We start from the raw sequence: 20,460 nt of genomic DNA, 5'->3' as shown, positions 1-20,460 counted from the left end.
TCTCTGTCTGTTGATGTTTTGATGCTGTTTGCAGCGTGAGCTCACTTGGGTCAGGGGTTAACTCAGTGGTGTCCCCGGGTGATCCCAAAGGCTTGTGTCGGCTGGCTTTAGCGACAGGATGGCTGCTTGCAGTCAGGTTTGAAATCAGCTCTGTCGTCAGCTTATTGCACCCCCAGAGGTGGAAGGTATTTGTTGAAAATGGTTTCTGCTAGCTTTTAAAAAGTCTGTTGGAGCCACATTAAAAGTCTTTGTGAATTTAGGAAAAAGATAAAACTTTAAGAGCATTGGAAAATTAGCCGACAGAAAAGGAAAGTCGCTTTTCTGTAAATTTGCTCTTATTTTGAAAGGTTCAGCTCGGAAGGTCTCTTAAAAATCTGAAAGACTTGACGAACCTTAAAAACGTCAATTTGTTAAATTATCAAAGAATAACAATGAGTGAATGAAACAATAAATGGATGCCACGTGGTAGCTTAGCTTAGTTTAGCATTGGGCCTTGTTGACCCAAAAATTATTTAAGCGTTTAAGAAAGGAAGAGAGAGAGTGAGCAGAAGAGTTGCAAGAGCAGCAAGAGAGAAAAGAGAGAGAGCAGAAACTCTGTTCTAACTTTTTAAAGGGGGACTGACGTCACCAAACTCCGCCCATTTAGGGTGTGTAATTTCACACAAAACTTCATGTTTCAGAGAGGCAGACAAGAATGATTCAATTATGTAAACACTAACTATTTTGGCAATTTGTTCTAAGACACTCAAATGGATACACATTATTAATAGTCACTTGAACACATCCTTTGGATAAACAGAATACTTCATCATCAACATATTGATAATGCAGAAAGATCACACTTAAACACACATCAGTTACAAGTTACATGTCAATAAAATGGAATGATTATATGCAAAGCATTTTGTTTGATTAATCAATACAAACATTAGAAGTTTTATATATGAATAAGAATACTGATGCAATTATTTTTATTTTAAACAAAAGGTCTTTTCCTTTGCTTAGACCTAACGATAAAAGCTGATTGTCCAGACTCAAAGTTTATGGCCATCTTATCATGGAAGGGGTCTTCCTGCAGTCTTGAGGGGTTCTGGTCTTGGCTGAGGCCATTAAGGTGGGTTCTTCGGGCCTGGAAAATTTCAGATTCTGACATGAAGCCATTATAATGTCATGTAATTCATAGTGACTGAAATTTAACCGATAAAAAGGCAAGTGCTCCCTTTGAAGAACTTTGAGTTACAGTTCTGTTTTTCTGTGGGCCACAGTGTGGGCCCATGGGGGATGTCTCCATCTTATCTCCAGATGGGCTTAGGAATTTCTTAACTGAGAGTGAAAACACACTCTCTGTCTTCAGTTCAAAACTCAGGTTTTTGGTTAAGACAGTATTGATGTATTTATTTAATTAGGGTGAATCCAGGCCATGCGCTACAGTCTGCTTGACACACATTGAGCGTACAGTATCATACTGTTTGTATTTGTTAATGATTAAAGGCATATTCAGTGACTTGTAAATGTTCATGTTTCCATCCCCTGAGTTGTCTGAGGAAAAGTGACTGCAAATGTGATGATTTAATCCATATATTTAAAATCAGTTGCCCCCATCCCATCTGTCTTTGGAATGTGTTGCAGGCCTTAAATGTAGGAACGGATGAATATTAACAAATGTAAGGAAGTTGACCTCACAAAATATGAAATATCTTGGTTTCATACTGTCTGCAATGAAACAGAACTCAAAGTAAATGTAAGGATCACTGCAAGGGGTTTATTTGGTTTTATTTAATTTTTTTTATATTTTCCATACTTTTTCTGTTTTGGGCTTGTAATTATTGTGAAACACAAGTCCAGATGAGACTCACTGCAGAGAAACTCAGATGTAGAAATAATTCACTGCTGCCATGTTTTTATTACATGTATCCATCCTACACAGTGTACCTTTTTTTAAATCATGTAACTCGAGAGGCACCGTTATCTTCAGCAGTGATTTTGTGTCCGTCTTTAGTTCTGTACCTGTATGAAGAAACCTGAAAAGAATGTGCTGTGATTTGAACCGCAGCATGAGGGAGGTGTGCCATTGTACCGCTGAAAGCCACCATCGTTTTCATTGTATAATCCCAATATTTCGCCACATGTATAAAGCACACAATGTGTACACGTGCATGAACACAGGTCTATATTATTGCTGTAACACTGATGTTTGTCCTCCCTGCAGGTGACCATTCTGATCATCCTGGCCCTGGCCTTCCTTGCCTGCATCGTGTTCCTGGTGGTCTATAAAGCCTTCACCTACGACCACGCATGCCCCGATGGCTTCATATATAAGGTGACACCTATAAATAGTGTGTACTGTCACTTTGTAGCCCTGACACATACGTATGTGTCCTTCTGCACGTGTCACCAGAGCCACAAGATACTTCACTGTCTGTTTTTAAAAGAATTAAAGGAGGGTCGGACTGCCCGACTAACTGCATATACAGGAGAATAAAAGGAATAGTAAAGCTGCCCTATGTTGGTTTATGAGATTAAATTGGAGGAAGAAGATAATGAGACTAATGTGATGAGCAATCATCAATCACTGTTATCAATGATTGTGTTATACACATAATTCTCTTTGTTCTTTGACAGAGACACAAAACAAAGACACTCGATTGAAGGTGGCTCTCATATGCTAATAATCGCAACTGTTATTAGAGTAAAATTAGAATTGCTGCCTGTTTTAAACTAATCACCACATTACGATGTTTAACGTCCACTCATGTGGCTGAGGTCACCATCTCAAGCTCAGTGTGATGTCCAAATGTCGTGTGTTACTGCTGAATATTAAGAGTTGATGGACATTAGATGTAATTTTTGAAGCAGATAGCTCACAGTGTCCTACCTTTCATCTGGTGCAAAGCAGCACACAGCACAATGCAAGTGCCATTGGGAGTGTCCACATGGTGCAGGTGTGGCATTCAGATCCCAGATTTGCAACCACGCTGTGTAAATTGTGTGGCCACTTGTACTCATCCGTGTACCCATTGGTGTGTTGGTCTAACAGTGAGGTGTGGTCAGGTGCAGTGTTGGTTTGTTGCCATCTTGCAGAAGTAGAAAGCGATTGCGACACAGACTAGTAAAAAAAAACAAGCAGCAATCTTGGGCTCTGAGAAATGAAGCCAACACAGAAGTGCCAAATCTTGCAGTTCCTTGAATCATAGTTTGGGGCTGGTTCCAAAAGTGTGTCACTCCCCATAGAATCCTGTGTTTAAAATCTCCAACTTTAGTGAAGAAGGAAACATGTTTAGAGCCTGGTACAAAAATGGTTTTGCTGTCTATTGCAAGTTTCTCCAGTCATGACAACTGCACACAGTGAATTTTTATATAACTAATCAGCTTACGATATATTATGCCGTAAAGCTTTTTTTTTTACAGGTTGGGCAGTGCATATTAGCTCTCATAACAGGTCAGGTGACTGTGGGTTAAAAAAACCCAGACCCGCATATCACTAGCAGGCACTTTTATGATGCACACTCTGCGTGTACACACAGAGAAATTGAATAAAAAACAGCCACATGAAATAAAAGTAAACACTCATGGACAAATGCAGAATCAGCTTTGTGCTTCACCTCAGGGAGCATTGGTGGGTGCTGTCTGCAGGCCGGTTGCTGCAGATCCATTAAAATCATTAGAAAGCCTCTCACCTGAGTACACTTTGTAAATAGCAGTGTACACAGTGTGCTAGTTCCTTATAGTTCCTGTACCTTGGTGCACTTGAAGGGGATGACAGATGACACTCCAATTGTTTTTTTTTTCATGTTAAGCCCCAAAAACACATCTATTATTTAAAAAGGAAAAATTGTTGGACAAGCCCCAAATTGACTTGTGCTGTGCATTGTTGGCCATGTGCCACAGATTGTCAAGATAGGGCCCATAGATTTCCACAGTCATGCTGCACTGCTCTTCAAGAAAGTTCCACGGCGCTTTTTGAGAAGTCACCTTGGCCATCCTTTTAGGTGGACTAAATCGAGTTTTAGGCTCACAACCTCTGCAGGAGCTTTGACTGCAGTCTGCAGAGTTATTATTAGCAGAGTCACAACCACACACTGTAGATAGTGCATAGACTAATTTACTGTTAATGTTTTATTTGTATCCTTTGCACTGATAGAAATGCTTTGTTATTCCATATTAGCTGAAATATAGTCAGTTTGCCACCAGCCAACAATAACATTTCAAGTGGTCTAATGTTTCAGTCATCAAAGTCCTAACACTTTTATCAGGTGTGTGTTTAATTGATATTCATCTGGAGTGCCAAATAAAGAGCTCACTGCACTTGCATGAACAATAGAGTGTTTAATAGCAGATGGTTTAATGAGCAGAAAGCCTCGGGTAAAGTCACCTTTCACCACGAGGCACATTGGCTGAGCAAAAAAGAAAACCTTTTCAAAAGCAGAGGGGATTTTGGGTAATTATTACTGAGAAACAGCATTCTGAGAGATGTTTAAAACATGCAACAAGCCTGCAGCTCACTTGACATGAATAAATGTTGTGCAGAAAAATATTTTCACCACTTCTGAAAAATGTCAAAGAAACCCAAAGTTTTTGGTTAATAAATTTGTTGCATTGTTTGATGTGCAAATTCTGCAAAAGGTAAGACAACAGTGAAGCATTTTCAGTACAGGCTTGAGGCTCGTCAGGATATAATATTGTACAGCGTATGAGAGTCTGTGACTCCTACTGGACAGGATGCCAGTTGCTTACAGGACGCCAGTGCAGGTTACTTCCAAAGCCAAGGCTATTTTAGATATATCACACAAAATTTCAATCATGACAAGCACAGAAATTATTTAAATTTAGACGAGATGTAAATTCTCTGCTTGTACCACATTTCATTTTTAAGTAAACACCGCCTGATTTTTTTAAGGTTTGCATTTGTAAAAACATCTGCCCACACCATTGCGCTGGCAAATATGGTACTGTACATATGTTTTAGGCACATTTAATATATCACAAAGTTAAAAAATTATGAAAACCTGATAAATATTCATAAATAAATTAAATGTGTGATGAATTTCAACTTTAAATATGATCTGTATGAAAACTGGGTTCTAATTACGTGTGTGTTTTTTTGGGGGGGGGGTAAATAAGTCGCAGGACCTCAAAAACTACAACCCCAATTCCAATGAAGTTGGGACATTGTGTGAAATGTAAATAAAAACAGAATACAATGATTTCCAAATCCTTTTCAACCTATATTCAATCGAATACACCACAAAGACAAGATATTTAATGTTCAAACTGATAGACTTTTTTGTTTTTGTGCAAATATTTGCTCATTTTGAAATGGATACCTGCAACACATTCAAAAAACCTGTGACGGGGCAACAAAAGAATGGGAAAGTTGATGAATGCTCAAAGAACATCTGTTTGGAACATTCCACAGGTGAACAGGTTAATTGGAAACAGGCGAGTGTCATGATTGGGTATAAAAGGAGCATCCCCAAAAGGCTCAGCCATTCACAAGCAAAGATGGGGTGAGGATAACCACTTGGTTAAAAAAAATAGTCCAGTAGTTTAAGAACAATGTTTCTCAATGTTTAATTGCAAGGAATTTAGGGATTCCATCATCTACAGTTCATAATATAATCAGAGGTTTCAGAGAATCTGGAGAACTTTCTACATGTAAGCCGAAAACCAACACTGAATGCCCGTGACCTTTGAAGACTGTTGAACAACTGAAGTCGTACGTCAAACGAATGGGAAAGAATTCCACCTTCAAAGCTTCAACAATTAGTGTCCTCAGTTCCCAAATGCTTATTGTGTGTTGTTAGAAGGAAAGGTGATGTAACACAGTCGTAAACATACCCAGCTTTTTTAAAATGTGTTGCAGACATCCATTTCAAAATGAGCAAATATTTGCACAAAAACAATAAAGTTTGTCATTTTGAACATTAAATATCTTGTCTTTGTGGTGTATTCAATTGAATATAGGTTGAAGAGGATTTGCAAATCATTGTATTCTGTTTTTATTTACAGTTTACACAACGTCCCAACTTCATTGGAATTAGGGTTGTACTTTAAGACAAATGCAACTTAAAGTATGAGTAATTTTGTTTTATAGTCATTTTAATATTGCATTATCATTCATAACTGTGTTTGTGTGGTATTCTACTGGCCAGTACAGAATTACAAATAAATAATTATTGTTATATTATCATATTATTTTTATTGTTATTATTATTTATAGGAATTTAAAATATAGCTCATCTGTTTCTTTTTGTTGGAAATCATTTTGTGTTGACATGCCAATAAAAAAGCCCTGCGATAGACTGGCATCTTGTCTAGGGTGTACCCCGTCTCGTGCCCTGTCTGCTGGGATAGGTTCCAGGCTCCCGTGACCCTTAAGTGGAGTAAGCATGTATAGAGAATGGTTGGATAGATGGCAATAAAAAAAGGGGTCAGGGGAAGGGGCATGGAGCTGTGTGCTCCGGTTTCGTCCCACATCCAAAGATATGTAAGCTGGATGAATTGGAAACTTTAAATTGTCCATAGGTGTGTGTGCAGGTGTGAATGTGTTTGTCTGCCTATGTGACTCTCTAGTGTCCTGGCCAGTGTATAGCCTGCCCCAACCTTGTTACTGCTGGGATAAGCTCCAGCCCCCCAGCGACCCTTAATTGGAGTAAGCGGGTACAGATAATGAATGAAACCTTGGCATTTATTTATTACACTTGACAGATTGCTGCTCCAGCAGCACTGTTTGTTAACTGATTCAGCACTTTTAGCAAATGTATGGGAATTGGTATTCACACTGCCATGAACACCGCCATCTACTGGATGGCAGTAGATGACCATACAGTAGATGGTGCTGTGTGTTAAGTGCTGAATCACTTAACGCACAGAATTTTCAGTTTTCAAATTGCCTTTTTTTAACAAATAAAAAAGGACATATTTAAAAATACAGATTTATTTGTAAATACCAACACACACTTTACAGTAATTTGTGTGTTGGTTTTTACACATACCGACCAACCACTGATGACAGGAAACAAATTTTTCCCATAATGCATTTCGGCATGTGTGTCTGTAAACACTTAAACTTTCAAAATTAGTATATTACTTTAAAACTAAAACATATAGCTGATATTTTCACTTTGTAAAATGACAGAGATGACGTTAATTTCAATAACTTGTCCAGAATTAGTTTGTTTAAAATTTTAACCATAAGTCAAAACTGTCTTGCTTTGCATGACTCCTGTGATATGTCTGCATGGCTGTGAAAATAAATGATTTTTTTTTTCTTCCCGTTCCTTTCTCTGTGGTCACCAGGTTTCTTTTGCTGAGAGAAGGCTGATCTGAGACAGAAGCGCTGGCTTGTTGTTGTGTCAGTAGCTGACAGTGTACTGAAGTCAATACTAAAAGTTATCAGTTTAGCTTTTAGCTGTATCTTCCACTAAATTTTTCAGGGGTTTATCGTTTAGCTTTATAAAAGGTTAACTTTTCAGTTAGCGGATTAATGGTTATCAAAGCTAACTTTTGGGTTAGCTGTGTCTACCACTTGATTTATTTTATAGTGTGTTTCGTGAAGCCCAGCACAGCCTGAGAATGGTCTTCAAAACATGGGTCTAACTACGGATTTTATCCTTTCCTTTCGTGTGGCCAGGAGAAAATTTTTAACAAAGCATGTATCTTGTATTTGGTGCTCTGATAGCTGGATGATCAATTTCAATCAATCAATTTTATTTATATAGCGCCAAATCACAACAAACAGCTGCCCCAAGGCACTTTATATTGTAAGGCAAGGCCATACAATAATTACGTAAAAACCCCAACGGTCAAAACGACCCCCTGTGAGCAAGCACTTGGCGACAGTGGGAAGGAAAAACTCCCTTTTAACAGGAAGAAACCTCCAGCAGAACCAGGCTCAGGGAGGGGCAGTCTTCTGCTGGGACTGGTTTGGGGCTGAGGGAGAGAACCAGAAAAAGACATGCTGTGGAGGGAGCAGAGATCAATCACTAATGATTAAATGCAGAGTGGTGCATACAGAGCAAAAAGAGAAAGAAACACTCAGTGCATCATGGGAACCCCCCAGCAGTCTACGTCTATAGCAGCATAACTAAGGGATGGTTCAGGGTAACCTGATCCAGCCCTAACTATAAACTTTAGCAAAAAGGAGTTTTAAGCCTAATCTTAAAAGTAGAGAGGGTGTCTGTCTCCCTGATCTGAATTGGGAGCTGGTTCCACAGGAGAGGAGCCTGAAAGCTGAAGGCTCTGCCTCCCATTCTACTCTTACAAACCCTAGGAACTACAAGTAAGCCTGCAGTCTGAGAGCGAAGTGCTCTATTGGGGGTGATATGGTACTGTGAGGTCCCTAAGATAAGATGGGACCTGATTATTCAAAACCTTATAAGTAAGAAGAAGAATTTTAAATTCTATTCTAGAATTAACAGGAAGCCAATGAAGAGAGGCCAATATGGGTGAGATATGCTCTCTCCTTCTAGTCCCCGTCAGTACTCTAGCTGTAGCATTTTGAATTAACTGAAGGCTTTTCAGGGAACTTTTAGGACAACCTGATAATAATGAATTACAATAGTCCAGCCTAGAGGAATAAATGCATGAATTAGTTTTTCAGCATCACTCTGAGACAAGACCTTTCTAATTTTAGAGATATTGCGTAAATGCAAAAAGCAGTCCTACATATATGTTTAATATGCGCTTTGAATGACATATCCTGATCAAAATGACTCCAAGATTTCTCACAGTATTACTAGAGGTCAGGGTAATGCCATCCAGAGTAAGGATCTGGTTAGACACCATGTTTCTAAGATTTGTGGGGCCAAGTACAATAACTTCAGTTTTATCTGAGTTTAAAAGCAGAAAATTAGAGGTCATCCATGTCTTTATGTCTGTAAGACAATCCTGCAGTTTAGCTAATTGGTGTGTGTCCTCTGGCTTCATGGATAGATAAAGCTGGGTATCATCTGCGTAACAATGAAAATTTAAGCAGAAAATTTAATTTGATGCCACATTTCCACTGGCAACTCAAAGAGCTGCATTCAGCAGAACTGTTTTCCCCGGTTGCACGACATATGTGCACTGGGAGAGCCGAATTTGAATGGGATTCACCGAGGTCTGAATGCAAATGTGGATAGAATCCGGCTCGCTCAGGGATCATGACGTCATAATTCCTCAATACATTTGTGCGCTGACAGCATCTACCTACTTTGCAGCTGCAGTTAAGGCTGACCTTAGGTAAATGAACAGCTCCGCTGCATGTTGCTACATTGAGAACTGTCCTCTTTCCCTGATGCTGAATTCACACCCTATGTCGGAGCTTTGGCCAATCTGAAGCCCAGTCTGAAGCATCATACAGCCACAGGATATAAATGCATGAGTATCATTAAAAACAAAACAAAACAAAAAAACAGAACAGTAAACAAATGTGCAGCTACCAGGAAAGCTCTTCACCTGATGTCCACTCAAAGTTTTGAGCATGCACAAAGCATTTTGATGAACTCGGGGGACATCAGCTGACAAGGAACTCATTTTGCAAATGGGAAACAGACTTTTGTGGGACAAAAACAAACACAAAGGGATATCCTAAATTCATGTTCCTCATATGTTTCCTTGATCCATCATGTTGTGACAAGCCCTGTATTGAGAAATACACTGCATTATTTATCTGATCACAGGGATTCCATAAAGGTATAGTTGGACTAACTTGGCTGAATGTTAGGGAGTTATAGGGTAAAAACATAAAACCTGGTGCCAATTTAACTTTGTACAGGGTCAAAAGTTAAAGTTGCGCCCATTTTGGTAAAAAAAATTTATACAAAATACTGAGCCTTTAGTCGTACCAACACCTGCTTGACCCCTGGACTATTTTTTCCACTTTCTTTGATTCTGCGCATTATCTTTGCCAGTACTGATTCAGTTTGGCCTGTTCCTCACATTCATCAGTGATTTACTTCTGATGCAGATATAATGTAATAATAATAATAATAATAATAATAATAATATAATAATAATAATAATTGTGTAAAACGTTGGGTCGAGTTTTCAGTAGATGCCATGAAATTTAATCCTGGATTTTCAGTATGGACTGAAGCCATTTATGTTATTTGTTTCAGCATTGGTGAAGGTATTTTGGGCTTAGGTGGGTGCCCTTCTAGTAAACGTGCTAACCCTGACTGTTCTGTGTCTCTTTGGTCTTCACAGCACAAGCGGTGTATCCCTGCTTCGTTGGAGGCCTACTACGCTGCTCAGGACGCCAACTCCAGGGGCCGTTTCTACACAGTGATCAGCCACTACAGTATGGCCAAGCAAACCACTTCGCACTCTGTCTCCCCCTGGCTGCCCGGAGTAGCTGGTGGGCAGCAGCATAATGTTAAACTGCCCAACAATGATGGCCACTGAGTCTGCAGAGTGGATAAAGGGCACTGCAGGACGTGATCGCACAGATACACACCGACGTTAGCAGATTTAGACATAAAAATACAAACATCGAGGCAAATATTTAGCAATGTTGGCAAAAGAGATCCATGTACACATAATCTAGAGTGGAAAACATGCATGCAGACATAAAATTACACAAGATGATTGGTCATATTCTGGTTTATCTTGTTTATTGGGGAAATTTGTGACTTATCCTTTGCTGTCAGCTCTTTCATGACCCTGTTGATATTCAGTGTCTATTTACTGAGTCATAATCTTCTTTTTTTTTTTTACTGTAACATATAGATGTTTTGTATGTGATTATCAGGCAGCTCTTTGTACAAACGCACAACGCTTAATTTCACCCTCCATGTTTGTGAGATCCTTTGGGTAATTTTTTTGTGTACATTATACTGTAGTTACTGTATATTTCTGTGTGGTCTCTCTCTTTCTCTGACTTTCAATTGCTAACTATTGATCAAACACCATGCTTTATTTCAGTGTTATTGCCAGAAGATTCTCATTGCCAAAATGTTAAATAGCAGTCTTTTCACAGCCGCTTGGTGTCACTACATGCACTCAGAAGATGTTCTTTGGCCCCTGTATAGTGCACGAGAGAGTTGGGCACTAGGAAAAAATCTCAAACCCCAGATCAATAACAGCTGCTTGTGACACAGAACAACTGCATAATCGCTCCGGCCTATAAATGTCATGCACCGGAACTGGAGTAAGGCCAGGCAGGCTTACACTGTTTCAATACAATACGAAATGATATGATACAATACAATACAATACAATCCGGTATGATATCATACAATATGACACAATATTGTCATCTTCCTAAAATAATGGCCAAAGTCATTTTTTCCAAAAGTGATTTTTTTTTTCCTAAATCATCTCTCTATGATACTGGCCACCTGTAGTAAAATTGCTTAAATCTTCAGTTGAGGAGATCATGCAATTCCATCCCATTTGTATAGTGGTCTATCTCAAGAGTGCGACTTAGGCTGTATTATTTTGCCTAAGTCAAAAGAGTATGTGACTTAGGCAATTTTAGAAGCTTTTCACAATGGCGACTGCTTCAGGAAAATGGAACTCTACTCAGCCACTGAAACTCTTGTGTTTTCCTTTGAGTTTTCTCAAAAACATGAAAACATGACTGAGGCCATTATTTTAGGAAGGTAACGATATGATATGGTACACTATACTTTATTGTCCCCATAGGGAGATTTGTCTTGGATTGAAATGCTACAGACAAATAGCTGTCAATCAATCAATCAATCAACTTTTTCTTATATAGCGCCAAATCACAACAAACAGTTGTCCCAAGGCGCTCCATATTGTAAGGCAAGGCCATACAATAATTATGAAAAACCCCAACGGTCAAAACGACCCCCTATGAGCAAGCACTTGGCCACAGTGGGAAGGAAAAACTCCCTTTTAACAGGAAGAAAACCTCCAGCAGAACCAGGCTCAGGGAGGGCAGTCTTCTGCTGAGACTGGTTGGGGCTGAGGGAAAGAACCAGGAAAAAGACATGCCGAGAAGGGGGGCAGAGATCGATCACTAATGATTAAATGCAGAGTGATGCATACGGAGCAAAAAGAGAAAGAAACAGTGCATCATGGGAACCCCCCCACAGTCTACGTCTAAAGCAACATAACCAAGGGATGGTCCAGGGTCACCCGATCCAGCCCTAACTATAAGCCTTAGCGAAAAGGAAAGTTTTAAGCTTAATCTTAAAAGTAGAGAGGGTAATCTTTCTCCCTGATTTGAATTGGGAGCTGGTTCCACAGGAGAGGAGCCTGAAGCTGAAGGCTCTGCCTCCCATTCTACTCTTACAAACCCTAGGAACCACAAGTAAGCCCGCAGTCTGAGAGCGAAGCGCTCTAATGGGGTAATATGGTACTACGAGGTCCCTAAGATAAGATGGGACCTGATTATTCAAAACCTTATAAGTAAGAAGAAGAATTTTAAATTCTATTCTAGAATTAACAGGAAGCCAATGAAGAGAGGCCAACACGGGTGAGATATGCTCTCTCCTGCTAGTCCCCGTCAGTACTCTAGCTGCAGCATTCTGAACCAACTGAAGGCTTTTTAGGGAACTTTTAGGACAACCTGATAATAATGAATTACAATAGTCCAGCCTAGAGGAAATAAATGCATGAATTAGTTTTTTCAGCATCACTCTGAGACAAGACCTTTCTGATTTTAGAGATATTGCGTAAATGCAAAAAGGCAGTCCTACATATTTGTTTAATATGCGCTTTGAATGACATATCCTGATCAAAAATGACTCCAAGATTTCTCACAGTATTACTAGAGATCAGGGAAATGCCATCCAGAGTAACGGTCTGGTTAGACACCATGCTTCTAAGATTTGTGGGGCCAAGTACAATAACTTCAGTTTTATCTGAGTTTAAAAGCATGAAATTAGAGGTCATCCATGTCTTTATGTCTGTAAGACAATCCTGCAGTTTAGCTAATTGGTGTGTATCCTCTGGCTTCATGGATAGATAAAGCTGGGTATCATCTGCGTAACAATGAAAATTTAAGCAATACCGTCTAATAATACTGCCTAAGGGAAGCATGTATAAAGTGAATAAAATTGGTCCTAGCACAGAACCTGTGGAACTCCATAATTAACTTTAGTCTGTGAAGAAGATTCCCCATTTACATGAACAAACTGTAATCTATTAGACAAATATGATTCAAACCACCGCAGCGCAGTGCCCTTAATACCTATGACATGCTCTAATCTCTGTAATAAAAGTTTATGGTCAACAGTATCAAAAGCAGCACTGAGGTCCAACAGAACAAGCACAGAGATAAGTCCACTGTCCGAAGCCATAAGAAGATCATTTGTAACCTTCACTAATGCTGTTTCTGTACTATGATGAATTCTAAAACCTGACTGAAACTCTTCAAATAGACCATTCCTCTGCAGGTGATCAGTTAGCTGTTTTACAACTACCCTCTCAAGAATCTTTGAGAGAAAAGGAAGGTTGGAGATTGGCCTATAATTAGCTAAGATAGCTGGGTCAAGTGATGGCTTTTTAAGTAATGGTTTAATTACTGCCACCTTAAAGGCCTGTGGTACATAACCAACTAACAAGATAGATTGATCATATTTAAGATTGAAGCATTAAATAATGGTAGGACTTCCTTGAGCAGCCTGGTAGAATGGGGTCTAATAAACATGTTGATGGTTTGGATGAAGTAACTAATGAAAATAACTCAGACAGAACAATCGGAGAGAAAGAGTCTAACCAAATACCGGCATCACTGAAAGCAGCCAAAGATAACGATACATCTTTGGGATGGTTATGAGTAATTTTTTCTCTAATAGTCAAAATTTTGTTAGCAAAGAAAGTCATGAAGTCATTACTAGTTAAAGTTAATGGAATACTCAGCTCAATAGAGCTCTGACTCTTTGTCAGCCTGGCTACAGTGCTGAAAAGAAACCTGGGGTTGTTCTTATTTTCTTCAATTAGTGATGAGTAGAAAGATGTCCTAGCTTTACGGAGGGCTTTTTATTTGTCTTTAGTAATATACAAATAAAACAGCACACACTCTACAAGTGACACTTTTGCACATATAACCCGCATTGCATATGTTACACAACACCACAAACTATTGCACAACGCCAACAGCATGGCACAGCATTTTTCAAACTTTTATTTGTGGTCGGCATCAATTGTTTAAATATTTTTTCCTAAAAGGTCTCTGCTGCAGACGGTACACAATCATTATAGACTCCCCCTCTGCCTTTCTCCCCCGTTTTGTTTTCAATTGTCATATGTTTATTGAGTAGAAGAAGTATGTCCTATATAGGCTCTGAAGACCACTGGTACCGAATTCCATAACATAAAGCAGATAAGAGCCTCCAACTCCCCCTGGATGAGATGTCAGTCTGATGCAGGTCACTTCCCCAGCTAAGGCCAATACCCATTTAAAGCTGGGTAGAGTGGGACAATTCAGATGAGGTGTCTTGTGCAAGGACACAGACAGGTAGTTGTCTGGGAATCAAACCCAGGTCTACATAATGATAGACCAACTCTTTTTCCCTACTTCTGTGCCTTTGTTATGGCAGAGATCGATGATTTATCAGTAATCTGTGATCGTCTCAATCACAAAGCTGCAGCTTTTTAAACGCCATACTGTCATTATTACAACCTTCACCATCTGTTTGCGTAGAAAAACCTCTGTCAACTCCACCAGCTTGTCAGTGAGAAACACTCTGCCTTAGGTGATGTCCTCCACCACACAGACAAAACAGGTTGTCATTTCTGTACCAAAAGGTACAGCTGGAGTGACGAAGTGTTTATATCCCTTCAGGTCTGTTCCTGCAATTTGATTTGTGTGTGTTTGTCACCATTCTTACAAGAAATACATCTCAAACTGCTTAGCATCAAAATAAGTTGCTTAAAACATGAGAACAACTGAAACAATTGTAAATGAAAACATTTACAATTTTTGAAAAAGGCAAGAGAAAAGTAGGTCCCCCTCCAATTTATTCTTTTCATTTTTGAAAAAAACACAAACTACTCAGAAGCTGTGTCTCCTCTTTTATTGAGTTCGTTATGTGGTACATGTTGCTTTGCTCTGTGAAGTTTGTCCACACAGCCCGTGAGGGTAGAGTAAAGCGGTGTTATGTGCTTTCAACTCATTTTTTAAAGAGATTGCCATCTAGTGGGCTCACAAAGAAACAGCAAATGCTTCATGAAGCCTTATGTAGCCATCACTATCAACTAAACCTCCAGCTGAGTGTGAAAGTACCGGCTGCTGTTTTAGAAATATTTGAGAGGTTTAAAACAAAGGTTCTTAGTGGGAGAAAATTTTCATGCTACATGCTACTAGTAATTTTCATGATTGTGTATACAAGGAAAGCTAAGGGTTAGTTTGATATTTTATTTAATCTAACGATGTGATGAGTGTGAGAATGTATCCACGTAGGGTAAGTACACAGCAAAATCACCAGTGTTAAATTAAGACTGATAGTGTCTATATGGGTGAGGAAGATATAGACACTGGCAGTGTTAATTTAACATTGTCAGTGTTAATTTTAAAGTGGTGATTTTGCTGTGTAGTGAGTTTATATTCAGTAAATTGGTATTTATATGTTACTTTTTTGCATACATTTAATAACTGATTTAATATATATGTAATGATCCCTGGTAAATGGGGTATAAACTGATTACTGATGCCCATGCGTTGGCTGTTGCTCATTAGTAAAGAAAGAGTTGCTGTTGGTGCCAGACATACGTTATTTATTTATTTATTTATTTGTCCTCACAAGTGATTCAAAGTGCTGGACAGCCTATGAAACCTAGATTTCTTCAAGATCGAGATAATAAATGAGAGAGGGTGCCTACCTTTATTACAGAAACTTTCTTATCATACTGTTACTGTGGGGGTTGTATAGCCAGGGTGGGTGGGCCTTAAATCCTTATCTTAAAGGGGAACAACAGCATTTTTCAATCAGGGCTTCATTTTTAGATGTTTTTGTATCCATCTTTTTCACTTGGTACCAAAATGATTTTAATCATTCCAGTACCAGTTTAGAATGCAAACACTGTCATGACCTAAATAGCTACACAATATAATTGTCTGGGGCAAGCTAAAAATGCTCAGCAATAAACCGCTTTTTGTTCCCACTGAACAGGCAAAAATGTCTAGAAGTGTCTGGCAGCACAGAGAGGATCCCTATGGAGGTATTGTTGGATTAGCTTTATGGCTACCTTTGAAAACCAATAGCAAACCTATTATTAGCTTCCACTAAATTTAGTCCCACAAACTTTAAATCACCTAATATATATATATTTTTTAAATAAAGTTGAAAGGTTAAACATGGTTGTGAATCACAAAATCATACGTTTGTGCCTGTTGGACCTGACACACAAATCCAATAAGAAAATTGACACATCACGCAAAGGCAACAAGCATCACTTTGAGGAGATGGAGGAGCAGGAGGATAAGTCTGAGGAAATGCATTCATTAGATGAGATTTGGGCCTGTACATAAAAATGTGTCACAGGCTTGTTTCGTGTGTATTTTTATTCATTAATATAATGCATTTGTTTCATACTTTCTGTCCTGAATGGAAACTACTGTTTAATTTCATTTATTCATTTAATTATGTACATCTCCATGCTAAAGCTTTTTGGGAGCATCCATGTTTATGTTTCAACGTATTCAAATTTCAGCTTTTTAGTTTTTTGTTTGTTTGTTTGCTTTTTTAGGGTTTTACAGCCAAAAACAACAACAAAAAGCCAAACTAAATTCATATAATAAAAGTTAGTGGTAGCTTAAGCTAAATGTTTTACTGAGTTATCTCTTTAGCATTATCACATTTAACTTTGTAGTTAATAGATTAGTGGTTATGAAAGCTAACATTTAGCCCACCATATTGGAATATAAGTCACACCTGTTAAGAAAGGCCTCTTGAACAGGAAAATCCCTTATACGAGGTCTGTCCATAAAGTATCGTACCTTTTTATTTTTTTTTTAAACTATATGGATTTGATTCATATGTTTTCACGTCAGACAAGCTTGAACCCTCGTGCGCATGCGTGAGTTTTTGCACGCCTGTCAGTGACGTCATTCACCTGTGAGCACGCCTTGTGGAAGGAGTGGTCCCGCCCCGTCGTCGGATTTTCATTGTCTGGAAATGGCGGAATGATTTGGGGTTTTTTTCCAATCAGAATTTTTTCAGAAGCTGTTAGAAACTGGCACCTGGAAACCATTTGAAAAATTTATCTGGCTTTCGGTGAAAATTTTACGGGCTTCACAGAGAATAAGGACTGTAAGTACAGCTTTAAGGACGGCCCACAATGGCACTCGACGCGCCGCGCTCCGAGCCGTGACGACAGGCTGGAACCACCGGATTATTTCTAAACGGATGGCTGTGTGGAGCTGGGACCGTCGTGTGCACTTTCTCTGGTTATCACAAGAGCTGGACATCAACCATTTTCCGGCAGATTTCACTTTTAACGAGATTTTGTCGTGGAAAGCCGCGCGGAGGCTTTGTGCGTCATGACCGATTCGCTGTTCGAGCGAGACAAAGAACGCCTCCATTTCGGCGTGTCAGAGGACAAGTTCGGACATGCCCAGCTCTCCACAATTTCTCTTATAACTCACTCGACTAGTAAGCATTGAAAGCCGAGTTACAGTCGAGTTACTGTAGTTACAGTCCTTATTCTCTGTGAAGCCCGTAAAATTTTCACCGAAAGCCAGATAAATTTTTCAAATGTTTCCAGGTGCCAGTCTCTAACAGCTTCTGAAAAAATTCAGATGGAAAAAACCCCAAATCATTCCACCATTTCCAGACAATGAAAATCCGACGATGGGGCGGGACCACTCCTTCCACAAGGCGTGCTCACAGGCGAATGACGTCACCGACAGGCATGGAAAAACTCACGCATGCGCACGAGGGTTCAAGCTTGTCTGACGTGAAAACACATGAATCACATCCATATAGTTAAAAAAAAAAATAAAAAGGTACGATACTTTATGGACAGACCTCGTATTCTCGAGGTCGGCGCTACGTCTGTTCGGCAAAGTGGCCAATCTGAAAGCAAAAATTTGTGCTTCCGTGACTGGCCGCTCAATGAAAACACGCTCGGTCTGTTTGTTGTTCTATTGAAATCAACTGTTTTTTTATTGTCTCTAACTTGCTTCTAACGGCCATCTGACAGCTATCATTGCCTGGAATGATGAGATTTATACACCAAGCTGACCTAAAATGAACCATTGTACATTAAATTGACTTTACTGACGAGTCTGACCCCTTTGAAAAGTGACCAGATTACATATATTTGTATTGAGTTCAGTGATGTTTTCACCGACAAAACCCGCCCTTCGAGATTAAATGCCCGGATGACCGACCTTGAGAATATGTCACACTGGAGTATAAGTTTTACCTTTTTCTGTTGCCAGCTCTTTAAACTGCGATTTTTGTGTATTGATGAAGTGTACTTCTTATAATTGGCATTTATTATTTTAGTTTTGGAATTTATTTTGTTTAGCACTTTGATTCCTGTGAAAGTACTATATAAACAGTTACTGTAATTATTATCATGAATTACAAACTCATGATTTTTTGGTATATTTGTTGCACCTGAGTACAAGTCGCAGGAACTCCCATATTATTAAATACTGCGACTTAAGCCCCGTTTACACATAGACGGTAAGAGCTCCCGGAAGCGTCCCGGAAGAGTTTTTGGCCGTCTTAAGGATCAAACGCAGTTGTTAACGCCGGCACTAGGGGGCGTGGCTTAGTTCCGGCTTTACCGGGAATCGTTGAAAAAATTATTCAACATGTCAAATAATTCCGGGACCGCTCCCGGAGAATTCGCGTTACGACAGAGACAACGCGAACAACGGCGTTTGATACTTTTTAATCGCTGTTTCATCCTGCTCCTTCCTGTAGTGCTACAGTTTACACCACCGTAATTGGCAGCCGGAGTGTATCCCTAACCAACTGCTTGTAAAACGGCGATAGAGCCCACATCGGCGTCCTCAACGCCGTTTTAACCGGCGACAGAGGCAGACAGAATGGCGGCGCTAGCGGACAGTACGCCGTTCTAAACGCCACCTCCTGGTTAAAACGACGTTCCTAACGGCTGATAGGCGGCGGTCAGTATAAAAACGCTAGCGCGCTGCATGCAGGCCTCTCACTCATGGCCAGCTCCAGATATTTTTACAGAGAAGCTCCAGTATGCCTCCTAAAAGAAAATTGGCAGCGGCAAGGACTTTACCAAGAGGTCTGGTTCAGAAGCAGAGGGGAGGCCTGTGGTGGAGACGGAGCAACACGTTGAGGAGGGGGAAAGGAAGGAGAAGAAAAGGCTGAGGATGATCTCCCTCCCCCTGCAGTGACAGAGGCATGTATTCCTGCTGCTTCAGCCTATTATACTCTGGGGGTGGTGCCTATATGCAAAAGATCCTGGAGTAACGCAGGATTTGCCTGGATAAAAACCTCGGTACACAGGGCATTATCGGCGGCAGCAGAACACCACCATTCTCACGCGCGTCTTAACCTGCGATTGTAAAGGATAGAACTGGGTATTAACCCCCGTTGCCTGACGTGTGCCGGATGCTACACCGTCAAAACGCCGCTTTATTCGGCGGATTTAGTGGCGTTTTATCCGCGTATTTGCGGATAGTACGGTGGTCAAAATGCCGGCGAAATGCTCCGCCCCTTTCCACCGCGAAAACAGCCGGAACTACCGCGAACTTCGGTCTACGTACTACCCGCCGACATAACCGTCTATGTGTAAACGGGGATTTACACTCCGGAAAATATGGTAACTGGGCCCACCATTCCAATATGATGGAAAGGGAAATGCCACACATATCAATCTCCTGCCAAAAGTCTTATTTTCAGTTATATTATGTTTCGGGAAGGTTTTGTCCTCTGCAGCCACTGTTGACTCCTTTCCTTTTTTTTTTGAGATGTTTGACCTGCTTTGATGAGATATTGTGATGTTGTTAGTTGGTATGTAGCATTGCCTGGTGTAATTTATCAGCGTGCACCCTTGTCCCGCTTCTGTTGGTTTTCACTTGAAAATAAAACAAGCTGTGACTCGTGCCGAGTGCGTCTGTCACTGCCACTTAATGCTGCTCCTCTTCAGCTCTCACACATCTGACACAGTCCTACAGCACTCTGCAAATCACTGACAGCTTTTCATACTGCATTCTATATTATTTATACACTAGTCTGCTCAAATTCATATTCCATGTATGCAAATGTCTACGTATTTTATTTTCCCAGCAACCCCAGAAGGCAGATTTGTACGCAATAATGATGAGCGCCTTGTGACTGACAGCAAGAAAGCCGACGTGATACTGACTCATCTGTGAAACGCAGTGCTGATTTTTATGTGCAACACTAACAGTGTGTTCAGTGACTCGCGTGAATGGCCACCGTTTTAATGAGAGGCTTGTTTCGTGATGAATCCATCAGCTGTCTACTGCGGGGAACAGCTCGCAGAGGAAAACAATCAAGTGTCAGTTTAATTTGGACTGCAAAACATCAAAGTCTGTTCACTCAACTACTT

The 20,460-nt window shown here is 40.0% G+C and overlaps 1 protein-coding gene and 1 long non-coding RNA gene across 2 annotated transcripts in view; one reads left to right on the top strand and one right to left on the bottom strand.

Annotated features, from left to right (window-relative positions):
* The window catches only part of nsg2 (neuronal vesicle trafficking associated 2), a 130,345-nt gene extending 119,409 nt beyond the window's left edge, over nt 1–10,936 (top strand). Inside the window, exons 4-5 of the mRNA XM_034178063.1 lie at nt 2,210–2,320; nt 10,189–10,936. Coding sequence (XP_034033954.1) covers nt 2,210–2,320; nt 10,189–10,386 — 309 coding nt within the window. The 3' untranslated portion in view covers nt 10,387–10,936. The remainder of the gene's footprint in view (nt 1–2,209; nt 2,321–10,188) is intronic.
* Nucleotides 4,872–19,984, bottom strand: LOC117517147. The gene is made up of 3 exons (XR_004562665.1): nt 19,693–19,984; nt 5,556–5,562; nt 4,872–4,883 (listed from the first exon to the last, which is right to left on the bottom strand). It is a non-coding gene; the product is annotated as an uncharacterized LOC117517147 (long non-coding RNA).
* Nucleotides 19,985–20,460: the final 476 nt, after the last annotated feature.

This window comes from Thalassophryne amazonica, chromosome 9, assembly GCF_902500255.1.
Source record: "Thalassophryne amazonica chromosome 9, fThaAma1.1, whole genome shotgun sequence".
NCBI lineage: Eukaryota > Metazoa > Chordata > Actinopteri > Batrachoidiformes > Batrachoididae > Thalassophryne > Thalassophryne amazonica.
The sequence above is the reverse complement of the archived record's forward strand: the minus strand, read 5'-3'. Positions and strand labels throughout refer to the sequence as shown.